General features: G+C 37.4%; 1 protein-coding gene across 2 annotated transcripts in view; it reads left to right on the top strand.

Moving 5' to 3' along the window:
• The window catches only part of LOC115209394 (steroidogenic acute regulatory protein-like), an 80,347-nt gene that overhangs the window by 28,476 nt on the left and 37,495 nt on the right, over positions 1-14,376 (top strand). For both annotated transcript variants that reach the window (XM_029777784.2, XM_029777785.2), the window contains exon 2: positions 3,594-3,685. In XM_029777784.2, the coding sequence (XP_029633644.1) occupies positions 3,594-3,685 (92 nt within the window). The remainder of the gene's footprint in view (positions 1-3,593; positions 3,686-14,376) is intronic.

Here is a 14,376-nt window from a genome sequence, read left to right as displayed (position 1 = left end):
TGCCTGTTGAGTATTGAATATACAAATTGGTGTTTTTTTAATAATTTGAGCTGTTTGTTTTTTTTTTTTTATCATTTATCATTTATCATTTTTATCATTTATATTGCCTTTACGTCACATTATTATGCTATTTCAATAATTATTTGTTCAGCAAATAGAGCAAGCGGATCTAAATGCTACTAGTGAAAATGTTGAAATATACTTTCGTGAGTGACATATATGTGTAGGGTGTATAAATGGGTGTCTGTGACTCACTGCTTGAGAACCAGTATGTTAGTTTGTTTATATCAAAGACTAAGAGAATAAGTACTAACGTTTACCCGTTCAGCATTTAATCTGGCCATATTTGGTCCAAATATTCTACCTGTTTTATGTTAAAACTGACCAGATCCAACCTCTCACACATACAGTACAATAATTCGTTTTTGGATTTGGTTTGCAAGATTCTTTATATGAATTTGTGTGTTGAAGCATATTCTGTTGTGTCTGGGGAGAGTCATTTTCTTTTTGTGCCTTATAATTTAACACACTCACTGGTAAAATTTCCACTTATTTCTTATTTTTATTTTCCTAAAATTTTTGTTGTGTCTTGCAACCTTTTCAATAGTCTTGATTTTCAGACACTTCTCGATATCCTCTATGGTTGCCACTTCAATTTTCCTTGTTGATACTTTCAGTGTTTTATATATTACTGTTCGTTTCTTCGCTCCATTTGTTAACTCGAGCGGGGTCATCAATTTAAGGTTGTGGCCTTCCTTTTCTAATAGCTTGCCACATTCTTTCAGCTTTTTCGGCTCAATTTTAACTTCTGGAACCTCCAGAGCTTCTACTTCAATTCCTCTGCCAGTTGCAGCCGCATAACTGTGGCTCTTCGCTGGTTCATTCTCCATTACACTTCTTTTTGCCAGTTCTCCCATAAATGGGAAGAGAAAACACAATTCAACAAAAACTCGTTAGTACTAACAGCAATTTCAACAAGGAACAAAACATGGTACACCCATGAGGTGAGACCTTTAACAATTACAACAATATCGCTACTTACTTCAACGTAAAAAACACACTACCACAACCAAAAAAATGCCTCGCTGACTGACACTACTTACTGAGTATGTCCACTATCTATTAGTAGTGAACCAGCCCACTTCTCACCTGGGGTGTCCACCACAACACAGTGCATTTAACTAGTATTTTATTACTATATGAACAGGTCTGATATAGGTCTGGTTAACCCTTTAGCATTCAATCTGGCATTATCCTGCCTAAATATTTGACCTATTTTATGTTTAAACTAGCCAGATCCAATCTCTCACACTTGCCTTACAATGTCATTCTGAAAATAAACAATCACATCATTAAAATCTTGAAGCTGCAAAATAATGCCTGATTAATTCAAAACAATGTGAGTAAAAAGCATTTTTGGCACTCCATCGGTTACAACAATGAGGGTTCCAGTTGATCTGACCAATGGAACAGCCTGCTCATGAAATTAACATGCAAGTGGCTGAGCACTCCACAGGCACACATGCCCTTAAATATTGTTCTAGGGGAGATATAGCGTGATACAGAATGTGACGTGACCAACCTTTTGAAATACAGGTACCTCTCATTTTTGCCAGCTGAGTGGATTGGAGCAATGTGAAATAAAATCTCTTGCCGAAGGACATAACATGCTGCTGGGAATTGAATGCATGACCTTACAAATGTTAGCCAATTACTGTTAACCACTAAGCCATGTGCCTTCACAGATAAGCATTACATCTGACAGAATAACCTGAATGATAAAGGGGAAGTTCATCTTACAGCCATATGGTTTTGGGTTCAGTCCTACAGCATAGCATCTTGGCAAGTATGTTTTCTACTATAGCTCTGAGTTATAGTAGAAACTGAATAAAGTCTCTGTGTGTGTGTGTGTGTGTGTGTGTGAATGTTTATAATTCTGGATTTTACATTAAAAAATGTGCTGAACAGTGGACAGTGAAATTTGTTGACATTTCTCTGTCAACAAGTCATCTGGTTGTTCTGTGCTTTCAAAGACAAGTGGAATGGAAATTTCCTGAGTTAAAAAATAGGTAAGATTTAAGGACAGGAAGGGCATGCCACTATAAAAGAATGTCTCAGTCATATGCATTCATCTAACTCATGCTTGTATGAAAAAACAGATGTAAAAACAAAAGAACGAGCTTCTTACATTATTTACATTTAACAGATATTTGTCGTCATCCTGTTTGTTGTTAACACAACTTTTCAGCTGATATACCCTCCAGCCTTCATCAGGTGTCTTGGAGAAATTTCAAGCCTGGGTTCTCATACAGGTATTTTTCGATGTTATTATTATTCAGGTCACTGCTTGGAATTGAACTTGGAATCTTGGGTTAGTAGCCCGCGCTCTTAACCACTACGCCATATGCCTGTGGGCAATTATGGAGTGAATTTTAGGGCTTATAAATCTAATATTTTCCTATTCTTCCTTAATACCGGTTCCCATATGCTATTCATATCTGCATTCGGTCTGCTTAGGAGGTTGTTGTGTCCTAGCATATGTGCTGCTTCTTTGAGTTTTGGTTAAGAGCATGAGCTACTAACCCCAAGATTCCGAGTTCGATTCCAGGCAGTGACCTGAATAATAATAATAATAATGATAATGATGATAATAATATCGAAAAATACCTTAGGAATGAGAACCCAGGTTTGAAATTTCCCCAAGACACCCGATGAAGGCTGGAGGGTATATCAGCCGAAACGTTGTGTTAACAACAAACAAGATGAGGACAAATATCCATCAAATGTAAATAATGTACATAATTCCTCATCTCATGAATATAGAACTGAATGAGCTTCTCATCAGGATTATGGATGGCAGTATTTAGTCATTATGTTTTATTACAGTTGACTTAGTCAATCGTCTTCTTAGACTTGATAAAATAAATACCAGCCATATATTGGAGCAAATATAATTGACTGTAACTCGCTATCTATATAATATTTGTGTCCTTCTGCCAATATTAAATATCTGTATTTTCTCTTTTCTCTTTTACTTGTTTCAGTCATTTGACTGCGGCCATGCTGGAGCACCGCCTTTAATCGAGCAACTCGACCCCGGGACTTATTCTTTGTAAGCCCAGTACTTATTCTATCGGTCTCTTTTTTACCGAACCGCTAAGTGACGGGGACGTAAACACACCAGCATCGGTTGTCAAGCAATGCTAGGGGGACAAACACAGACACACAAACACACACACTTATATATATATATACATATATACGACAGGCTTCTTTCAGTTTCCGTCTACCAAATCCACTCACAAGGCATTGGTTGGCCCGGGGCTATAGCAGAAGACACTTGCCCAAGATGCCACGCAGTGGGACTGAACCCGGAACCATGTGGTTGGTTAGCAAGCTACTTACCACACAGCCACTCCTGCGCCTTTTTAGACTTGATAAAATAAATTTTTACTGACTATTCTCTCATAAAGACAAAAGTTAAAAAGTAATTTGTAATTCCGGCATAATTTGATCTCAGAACACTGAGATCAAATCTACTACTGTTATTGAAAATATGAATGTGTAATATTTATTTTGTTCTTGTTTTGCAGTCTATACATGGTTTAGTTAAGCAGAAAAAACAACCAGAGGAAGCCAGTACCACTGTTTATGCTAGAGCCATATCAGAACATTCTGCAACAAGGTTAGATCTGAATTTTTGTGTTTTATTTTATATTTTCCCAATTGTTTTTTAATGTTTTGGTGTTTAGCTTCTTTCTTTTTTTTTTTGTATTTTTCTTAATATTCTTTGTCCTGGTGCTGGTGTCACATAAAATGCACTGGTGATGATGCCATGTAAAAAAGCACTAGTGATGGTGCCACATACAAAGCATTGTTGATTGTGCTATGTAAAAAGCACTTGTGATGGTGCCATGTAAATAGCATTGGTGATGGTATGTGAAAAGTACCTAGTACACGCTGTAAAGTGGTTAACATTAAGAAGGGCATCCAATTGTAGAAACCAAGCCAAAACAGATTATGGAACCTGGTGCAGTCTCTGGCCTTGCCAGCTCCTGTCCAGCTGTCCAACCCATGCCAGCATGGAAAACAAATGTAAAATGAAGATGATGATGATTTTCATGTTTCTTTTATTCTTCCATCTCTTTCATTCTTTTTCTGGGCGTAACCAGCCCACTTGTACGTAACCTTTTCCTTCTTTGGTCACTAAAACTCTGCTTGCGAAGACCTGCTGGGGCAAGTGAAATCAAATCAAATCAAATCAATCAAAAGCAAAATCAAAATCAAATTCGATGACTGGCGTCCATGCTGGCAGGGTGCAAAGAGCACCATACGAGCGTGATCATTGGCGGAGCGGCTAACCGGCTTCCGTGCCAGTGGCATTTAAAGGGCACCATTCAAGCATGATCATTACCTATTTCTTTATTACCCACAAGGGGCTAAACACAGAGGGGACAAACAAGGACAGACATAGGTATTAAGTCGATTACATCGACCCCAGTGCGTAACTGGTACTTAATTTATCGACCCCGAAAGGATGAAAGGCAAAGTCGACCTCGGCGGAATTTGAACTCACAACGTAACGCAGACGAAATACCGCTAAGCATTTCGCCCGGCGTGCTAACGTTTCTGCCAGCTCGCCGCATGATCATTACCAGCATCGCCTTACTGGCACTTATGCCCGTGCTAGTAGGGTGCCAAGAGCACCATCCAAGCGTGATCGTTGCCAGAGCAGCCAACTGGCTTCCATGCCAGTGGCACATAAAAGGGCACCATTCGAGCGTGATCATTACCAATGTCGCCTTACTGGCACCTGTACTGGTGGCATGTGTAAAAGGATTTGAGCAAGGTCGTTGCCAGTACCGCCTGACTGGCCCCCGTGCCGGTGGCATGTAAAAAGCACCCACTACACTCTCGGAGTAGTTGACGTTAGGAAGGGCATCCAGCTGTAGAAACTCTGCCAAATCAAGATTGGAGACCGGTGCAACCAACTGGTTCGCCAGCCCGCAGTCAAAATCGTCCAACCCATGCTAGCATGGAAAGTGGATGTTAAACGATGATGATGATGAATATTTGTATTTTAGGGATACAATCTGCTAACCATATTTGAACCCAAGTGTAGGGTACTTGAAATCAAGTAATCACCCTCTTTCATCACACTCAACAGAACAGATGTTGTTATCAACAACTGAATAGATGCTATAATGAAGAACATTGTAAATGAATTGTCAGTAGTTGCTAATATCATTTAGTAGTTTTTAAATGTCAGTAGTTGCTAATGCTGTCATTGTCAGACTTTTCAAATACCACACAATGACTACGTAATTGCTAATTGTCAGTTGTTGCTAATACCATTAAGTAGTTATAGATATATATATAGTAAACAATCAAAATGCAGAGTTGCAACTGACCTTCATTGTCTCTTACTGCAAGTTAGAACTCTTAACAAATCTGGTCTATATCCAACTCTACATTGTGTGAGTGCCAAAGATTCTTAATCACATGTTGAGTAACTGCTGCTCCACATAGAGTGGATCTACCTAATGGCTGAATCAGTTTTGAAAATTGACCCAGCTTCTTTCTTTAGCTGGGAAGGGCAGATAGTTTTCCTCTGACTACTAGCTGATCTATAATTCTTTTACTTCATTCATTGGACTGCAGCTATGCTGGGGCATTGTCTTGAAGGGTTGATTAAGAAAGTCCCAGTACTTATTTTAACTTTGGTACTTATTCTTTCTGTCCCTTGTTGCCAAACCATTAAGTTACAGGGATGTAAACAAACCAACAGTGGTTGTTAAGCAGTAAGAGACAAATGCACACACATACATGACTGGTTTTTGTCTACTGAATTCTCTCTCAAGACATAGGGTCTGTCTGGGACTGTAGTCAAAGACACCTTAAGTACCATGCCATAGGACTGAACGTCAAAATATGTAGTTACCAAATTGACTTCCTAACCACACAGACATGTCTATGTCTATGGTAAAGACATGTCTGTGTTAAATTGGTTTAAGGTTTAAGGATGAGAATCTTTCTCTCTGGTCAAGTTCATACCAAATTCTTCAAATATTACCTCTGGAAGAGGGAGGTGAAGGGAAAGAGAGAGAGATGTTACCTTCCAGTATCATCATCATCATCATCATCATCATTTAACGTTCACTTTCCATGCTAGCATGGGTTGGACGATTTGAATGAGGACTGGCGAACCAGATGGCTGCGCCAGGCTCCAATCTGATCTGGCAGAGTTTCTACAGTTGGATGCCCTTCCTAATGCCAGCCACTCCAAGAGTGTAGTGGGTGCTTTTACATGCCACAGGCACAAGGGCCAGTCTGGCGGTTCTGGCAACGGCCATGCTCGAAATGGTATTTTTTACGTGTCACCTGCACAGGAGTCAGTCCAGCAGCACTGGCAACGACCTCGCTCCAATGTTTTGAGAGACTAATAAGGCTGAATGGGTTTACTCTGATTATTCATTTGTAAATCTCTAATTGTAGGGGGAACATTTGGAAGGGGTAGACTCAAGAAGACGTTGAACAAAGTAGTGAGAAAGGAATTTTAGACACTGGGCCTCACAAAAGAGATGACAAGGGACTGAAACACCTGGCATTTTGCTGTGCTTGAGAAGACATGTGAAGCTAAGTAAAACCATGGCCATCCATACATACAGGAATGTTGTTTATGTCCTCTCAGCTGAGAGGCCCTTCCCCTTGGGGCTTGCAAATGCTGGTGTCACATGAAAAGCACTCATGCTGTGCTACATAGAAGTGCCTGTGTCACACAAAAGTGCCTGTACTAATTCCACATAAGAAGCACCCAGTACACTCTGTGAAGTGCTTGGCATTAGGAAGGGTATCCAACCACAGAAGCCATGCCAAAATAGACAATTAGAACCTGAACAGCTCTCCAGCTGGTCTGCTCTGGTCAAACCATCCAACCCATGCCAGCATGGAAAGCGGGTATTAAATGAGGATGAAGCAAATTAAGATGCCAGGAGAGGGCACATGTAATGTCTTTGATAGAGTAATTGATGATTTTCAGTTCCTTTGATTGTCCTTAGGTAATGGTTTTATTCTCTGAACAGTTTTATTATATGAAAGTATATCTAGTACACAATATATATATACTTTCATTTTCATTTCTCATTCAGTATCTATGTAAACTTCCACCAAACTTTTTGTAACTTGTCTAATTGATGTCTCCTCATCTGTTGATCTAGTGAGAAATCAAAGAATTTATTATTATCATCATCATCATCATCATCATTATTATTATAGATGTCGCACAGTATACAATATCATGAGGTTTTTGATTGAAGATATTGTGTTGTCTGTCAAATCACAATAAGGACCTCAGACGGACAGTACTTTACGCAATATGCATGCAGTTCCAAGTAATGCTGACTTTTGCAATACATCTATATTGTAGGGTATCTCTAAGGTTTCAGATGATTTTTCAGATTGGGTGGTATTGAATCCAAGGCTCCGATGACAGTAGGGATAACCTTTATGTTTGACTCTCGTAGTTGCCACATCTTAGTGATCTTAATTCTCAGGTCTTCATATTCATCAGACTTTTCTCTTTCTTTCATGATCTCCTGGCACTGCTACATTGATTAGGCACTCTTGTTTGTCCCTCCTAAAGGTTACTATATCCGGCCTTCAGTGCTCTAACACTTTGTCTGTCTGGAAATCAAATTCCCAGAGGATTTTTGCCCCCCCCCCTTTTGTCCTTTACCTTTTCTGGTCTCATATCCATACTTATGGCATAGTATCCAGTGGAGGTTTTGGGCTACTTTGTTATGTGTATGCTTGTATTCTTTTTGCGCAAGACTTTCACAAGCACTAACAATGTTAGCATTGATGAAATAAAGTACCAGTCAAGTACTTTGTGTGTGTGTGGTCAATATAACTGACTTGACCCCCTTCCCTTAGAATTGAAACAAGGTTTGGTGGAAGATTTTAATTAAAAACTTATGAAAACAAGACATTTGCACTCAGAGCTAGAGTCAGCTTCAGCCGGGTTGGTAATGAAAGGGTTAATATTTCTTAACTACCAAACTAGTATCATTAATATTTTTTATTGAAAAAATGTAGCCTGATGATGTACATGATTGTATTGAAATCTTGCATAACCCGTTCTTAACAAAATTTAATGTACAATGACCTGGCCTATTATGCTAAGTTAGAAAGTTCTGTAGTTCTAGTTGAAACTTGAGTCAAAACAAGAGTAACTGTGCATTTGAAATTGGTGGTTTTGTATAACAACCCCACAACATTTCTGATTACACATATTACCGGTTCTTCAAATTTTAGATATTTTTAAATATGTTGTCATTGTCAATTTCTTTTTAGTGTAATTACATGCAAAGAGCTCTTAGCTATGTCAAGTGGAACACAAAAATGTGCTGTTGAATACTATTGTGAATGCATTCCTACCTTATGAGTTTGAAACCTATGTATCTTTTATATAATAACACTCTTTCAAATGAAACTTTAAATCCTTCAAGGGTGCTTAGTAATTTACACTGAAAGCATCCAAATATAAAGCTAATAAAACTGTTTAAAAAAATTGGGAACTAATTATGAGCTGCAACCTAATTTAGATATTTTGTAAAAATTATTGCAAGAATTGATTATAATTATACAGTTAATTTAATCATTTGGCTGTCATTAGAGCATTTGATAGAATATGTGGTCATATTCGTTCCATCTCTCTTTGCTCTAGGTTCAAATCCTACCACAGATAGCTTTGTCTTTTTGGTGATGATAAATAAAATGTCAGCCTGGTACTGGTACAGTCCTCCCTCCCTCTCTTCTCCCACTTGTCACATCCTGAATGTTCTGCTGGGTCAAGAGTGGGAGAGATAGTGTCTGTGTATGTTTAAACAGTTAGTGAAATGTTTGTACAGGCTACTAAGTCATCTTCGATTGTGACAGCCATATCAGTTATACAATTATTGAGGAGGTCATTGAGTCTGTATTAGAAACTTATGTTACTGTAAGTTGATTATTAAACAATATTGAAAGCATTTACTGAAAAAATTGGAAATTTTTCTAGCAAATTTACTTGAAAAAAAAAAAATTTTCCTGCTTGAATGAGCTGGCATAAATTTGTTCTTCATTGAAAAAAATGTCCCCTGAAATATATTGTAGACATTTATTATCATTAAAATCTAACACAAACAAAAGATTCTCTAATTTATTTTGCTTTGTATAAACCCATGGATGATCTGGGATTGCCAATTTAGCATATTTTATGCTAGATCTAGCATTTTTTCTTCAGCATTTAGAAAATTTTTGAATCTAGCATTTAGCAGGGAAAATAGCAGGTTTAAATTTTTTCTCTGATCATGACATTTCCACAATAGTTACCCTTTTTTCTCCTTTTCTACTTTTGTTAATGTATCTTATAGCCAAATTTTAGTACTCTCGGCTTTTGTTGAATTTTTCTTTCACTTTCTTGAAACTTTAAATGAACATTTATCAAAAGGAAGTTTATCAAGTTATGAACTTTTCCAGTCCCCTCCCCCCACCGGCTTCGATACATCATCATCATCATTGTTCGACCGTGGTCATGACAATGGAATTTACCATGCTATGCCAGACTTTACGGTCCATCATTCCGGAGGTCCTGTTGCTGGATGCCTGTATCCCTGGAGATTACATCAGGGTAGGAGAGTGTGCGCCCTCTGGTATTGCGAGTAGATAGCTTCCAGAGGAGAAGAGTAGAAATTGCCTCGTTTTCAGCTCTACAACAATGTCCAGCAAACTGGACTCTCCTACCTTTCACAAGAGATGACACAGGTGGTAGTTTCCTATATATTTGCATTTTGGTTGGATGACGCTTCCACGAGAGATTTTGAGCTCTCATAAGGCTTGGATAGAGAGTGGTGCTGGTGGGGGAGTGGGGAGAAGATAACTCGTGTCAGCACCTGAACTCACTACACAATAATGTAAATATGTTGCAAACAATGAAAGCATGGAAATTCATCCTAAAAATGCTTTATTCTGTAGTGATGAGTTTTTATCATGACAGGTTGACTGATTTACTACCAGTTTGACTGTTTTAAAATAGGCCTTTGTTTTTTCATGCTTGCTTTGGATTATACGGCTTGTATAGAAGTGTGTGTGTGTGTGTGGTGGTGGGGGGGGGGGGGCAGAGTCTCCCACTTAATATTTCTACTTACTTTTTTTTTCAAGTATTGTAGTTATATTTGTGGTTTTACCAATAGATATTAAACGTAAGATTGGAAGCGAAATATGATGTTTCCCAGGTTTATATCAGGACAGAGTTTTAGGATTTCTGCAAATTTTACTTTTCCATTTATAAGTTGACTACCCTGCATCCTGAATCAGTATTCTTCACCTCAAGAATTTGTAAGCAGCAAACATAAGAATTGTTAATGACGAAAGAAAGAACTGTTAGCAGCAAACTGATAAATTGTATTTTCAATTTTATATTTTTATTAATCATTCAATTTATTTTCTTGCTTTCCACTACATTATAATGAGCAAAGAAAAAACAAAGTTGTACCAGCAAAAATTCCAAAAGGAATGGCTTAAGATGCCAGCGTTTACAAAGTGGTTGTGTGAAGTACCTAGTAACCAATCTAAAGCACATTGCAGATATTCATCATCATCATCATCATCATCATTTAGCGTCCGTTTTTCATGCTAGCATGGGTTGGACAGTTCAACTGGGGTCTGTGAAGCTGGTAGGCTTCATCAGGCCCAGTCAGATCTGGCAGTGTTTCTACGGCTGGATGCCCTTCCTAACGCCAACCACTCTGTGAGTGTAGTGGGTGCTTTTTACGTGCCACCCACACAGGTGCCAGACAGAGCTGGCAAACAGCCACGAATGGATGGTGCTTTTATGTGTCACCGACACGGGGGCCAGACAGAGCTGGCAAACGGCCACTCGGATGGTTCGCTTAACCACAGCTGCAATTCCCACTGATTTTGGTCGACTTCAATTTTGGTTCTGCTTTCTGGTAGATGTAATATGTTGGCAAAATATTCTCTTTTAGTAAGTCACTGTGAAGCAAAGAAACATAAGGCGTCAACTCCACAGCAAATAATTCCTCTGACCAATTTTATTAAAACCAAAAAATGATAAGACATCTATGCTTGAAGCAAATTTAGCAATGTTTATTTGTTGCAACTTATCATTTAATGGCTGTGGTACACTTAATAGAGTTACGTAAGAATTATATGTCTTACAGTGATATTATGTCCAAAGTGAAGTTGCATTGTACAAAATGTGCAAATATTGTGAGAAATGTTCTAGCTCCATATTTTGATGGAGATTTGATTTCTGATATAGGAGATAGAAAATTTAGCTTGTTATTAGATGAATCCAATGATATATTGATAAACAAGTTGTTAGGGCTTAATAGTGACACTCACAAAAAAGTGGTACATACATATCTCAGTATGGTATCCTTAGAAACATGTGATGCAGATGCCATTGTAGATGCCTTAAAAATTGAATTAGTGAAAAAGAAATTAGATATAAAAAAAATACTGGCTATAGATACTGACAATGCTACAGTAATGATAGGAGTCAACAATGGTGTTTTCCAGAAATTAAAAGAAGTTCCATCATTACTTCTATTTAGATGTGTATGTCATTCTTTACATCTGGCAGTATCCCACACTTGTACTGAATGCTTGCCCATAAATTTAGAATTTTCAGTATCCAAAACCTATAAATGGTCCTCGCATTCTTCAACAAGACAAAGTACCTACAAACAACTTTAGCTTGCTATCAATGATAAAGAGCCTTTGAAGATTGTGAATTCTTGCACAACTAGGTGGCTGTCAATAGAACCAGCAGTAAATAGAATTTTAAGCCTATGGTTTGAATTGCAAACTCACTTCCAAACTACAATTACATAAGAAAAATGCTTTACAGCACAAACATTACATGAAATGTTTTGTGATTCTAGGAATGAACTTTACCTTTTATTTTTGCATCCAATTTCAAAACATGTTCAGGAAGTGAATAAACTGTTTGAATCAAACACTGTCCACAAAACAAAATTACTTGAAGATCTTTCAAATTTGATCAAATCTGTTGCCAATATGATAGTGTTGCCAACATGTACAATTGATCTGGATGCTTCTTTTGAAAAATTTCTGGATCCTAAACCAAATTTAGGCTACAGGTTCGAGAGAAAGATAGCAGAAATGATTATCAAGAAGACTGTAACAGCCACAGAAGAAAATAATATTTGCAAAAGAGCACTACAATTTTTACTCTGCCTTTATAAAGAGCTCAAACACCGTTTGCCAGAAAATAATATACTGAGGAATATCAAATGTTTTTCAGTAGAGAATATTTTGCAGCATTTCAAAGAGCCAATTTTACCTGTCTTAGAAGCAATGCATTTAAATGAAAAAAAAATTGCTTTAATTGAAATTCAGTTTAATAGCATTTGTTTAGTTAAATGGACAAATACGTCTAATACTGAGGCATTCTGGCTGAAAGTCTTGAAATATAAAGATGCTTCTAGAGGAATCCTTTTAGAGATGTTGCAAATTTTGCCATTAATCTATTGACATTGCCAAACTCAAATGCAGAAGTTGAATGGTTTTTCAGTAGTATATGTGTAATCAAATCAAAATTAAAAAAACAAAATGCATTTTCCCATGCTTAGATCAATACTGTCAACCTCGGCAGAATTAGAACTCAGAACATAAAGATAGATAAAATGCTGCAAAGCGTTTCACCCAGGGTACTAATAATTCTGCCAGCTTGCTATCTTAATAATAATAATTTCCCTTACTGGTCCAACATTAAGGTCCCAAGATATTAGGGGATAGTACAAGGGGGGGGAGCAATATAATGGTGGTATATATATATACACAGAAAATATGGGGCATGAACAAAATGTAAAACAATAAAATGTCAACAAAAAAACAGTCTCCAGTAGGTGTGGGTTACTATGTAGGATAATTCAGCAGAAACACCTTTACAAGCCAACAGTTGTTCTATGTGTTGACCACCTGTTCGTATTAGAGCTCCTGGCATGAATACCAAGCAGTACAGCACGTCATTTCCAAATTTCTGGCAGATGGTGCCCAACTGACCCTACTATACTGTGTAGTTGACAAAATCAATAACAATGCACATGTGTGAAATATAAAATGGCGACTATTTACCCATCACACCCTGTACATGCATACATATACATATATATATTTTTGGTAGAAATGACTAATTGTCCCTCTTAGCATTTGGCATGTATGTATAATGCCTTCTGGCATGTATGTATAATGCCCTCTATATATAAATTATATATATATATATATATGTCATCATCTTCATCCATGCTAGCATAGGTTGGATGGTTTGACAGGAGCTAGCAAGCCAGAAGACTGCACCAGTCTTCACTGTCTATTTTGGCATGATTTCTTATGTCCTGGATGCTCTTCCTAACACCAGTCATCTTACAGAGTGGCCAGTACTTTTTACCTAGCTCCAGCACTGGTGAGGTCTGTTTTGGAACAGTTTTTACAGCTGGATTCCCTTCCAAATGCCAACCACTTTACAGTGTGAACTGGATACTTTTTAATACATATAATAAAATAAATAAATGCGCCCTTTTTTTAAAGCCTAGCCAGGCTCATGGGCCCGGTTTCCTGGTTTCTATGGCGTATGTGTTCACCAGCTGGACGGGACGCCAGTCCATCGCAGCGTTACTCATTTTTGCCAGCTGAGTGGACTGGAGCAACGTGAAATGAAGTGTTTTGCCCAAGAACACAGCGCGTCGCCCTGTCCAGGAATCAAAACCACAATCTTACGATCATGGTGCTGACACCCTAACCACTAAGCCACGTGCTTCCACTTTTTGAAAAAACATATATTTAATATATATTTTAAAATCTTCAATAAAAGTTGTAATAAATATATATATATATATTAGCTACAGTGACAGTGTTAATACTGAGAGGTGATATTTATCCCCACTTAAATGTGGATGTTCTGTTAGAACAAACTATACTGTGGTAGTTACCATGAGAGAAACTCTCATATTGGCTTTTTGGTGCAAAATGCAATCTTATTTATATCACAAGGAAGGAAATAATTTTTGAAATTGATTTTATATCACTAGTGGGAAAATAAATATTAATTGATATATTATTTATTTTTATTTGGTAAGTATGCTAAATGAAGATAATAGGACCATTGTATCACAAGAAAATTAAGTTTGATAAGGAAAATTTGATTTAGATTTAGATTTAATATACAAAAATACAGAGAATACTCATCAAAACGTTTATGATAAAATTGCTGCTAATTAGTGTTGTCGTTGTTATCGTTGCTATATTTGTTTAAAGAAAACATCATCATCACCGTCGTTGTCATCATCG

The sequence above is a fragment of the Octopus sinensis genome, linkage group LG3 (assembly GCF_006345805.1).
Source record: "Octopus sinensis linkage group LG3, ASM634580v1, whole genome shotgun sequence".
Lineage (NCBI taxonomy): Eukaryota > Metazoa > Mollusca > Cephalopoda > Octopoda > Octopodidae > Octopus > Octopus sinensis.
This window is presented reverse-complemented; position numbering and strand designations above follow the sequence as displayed.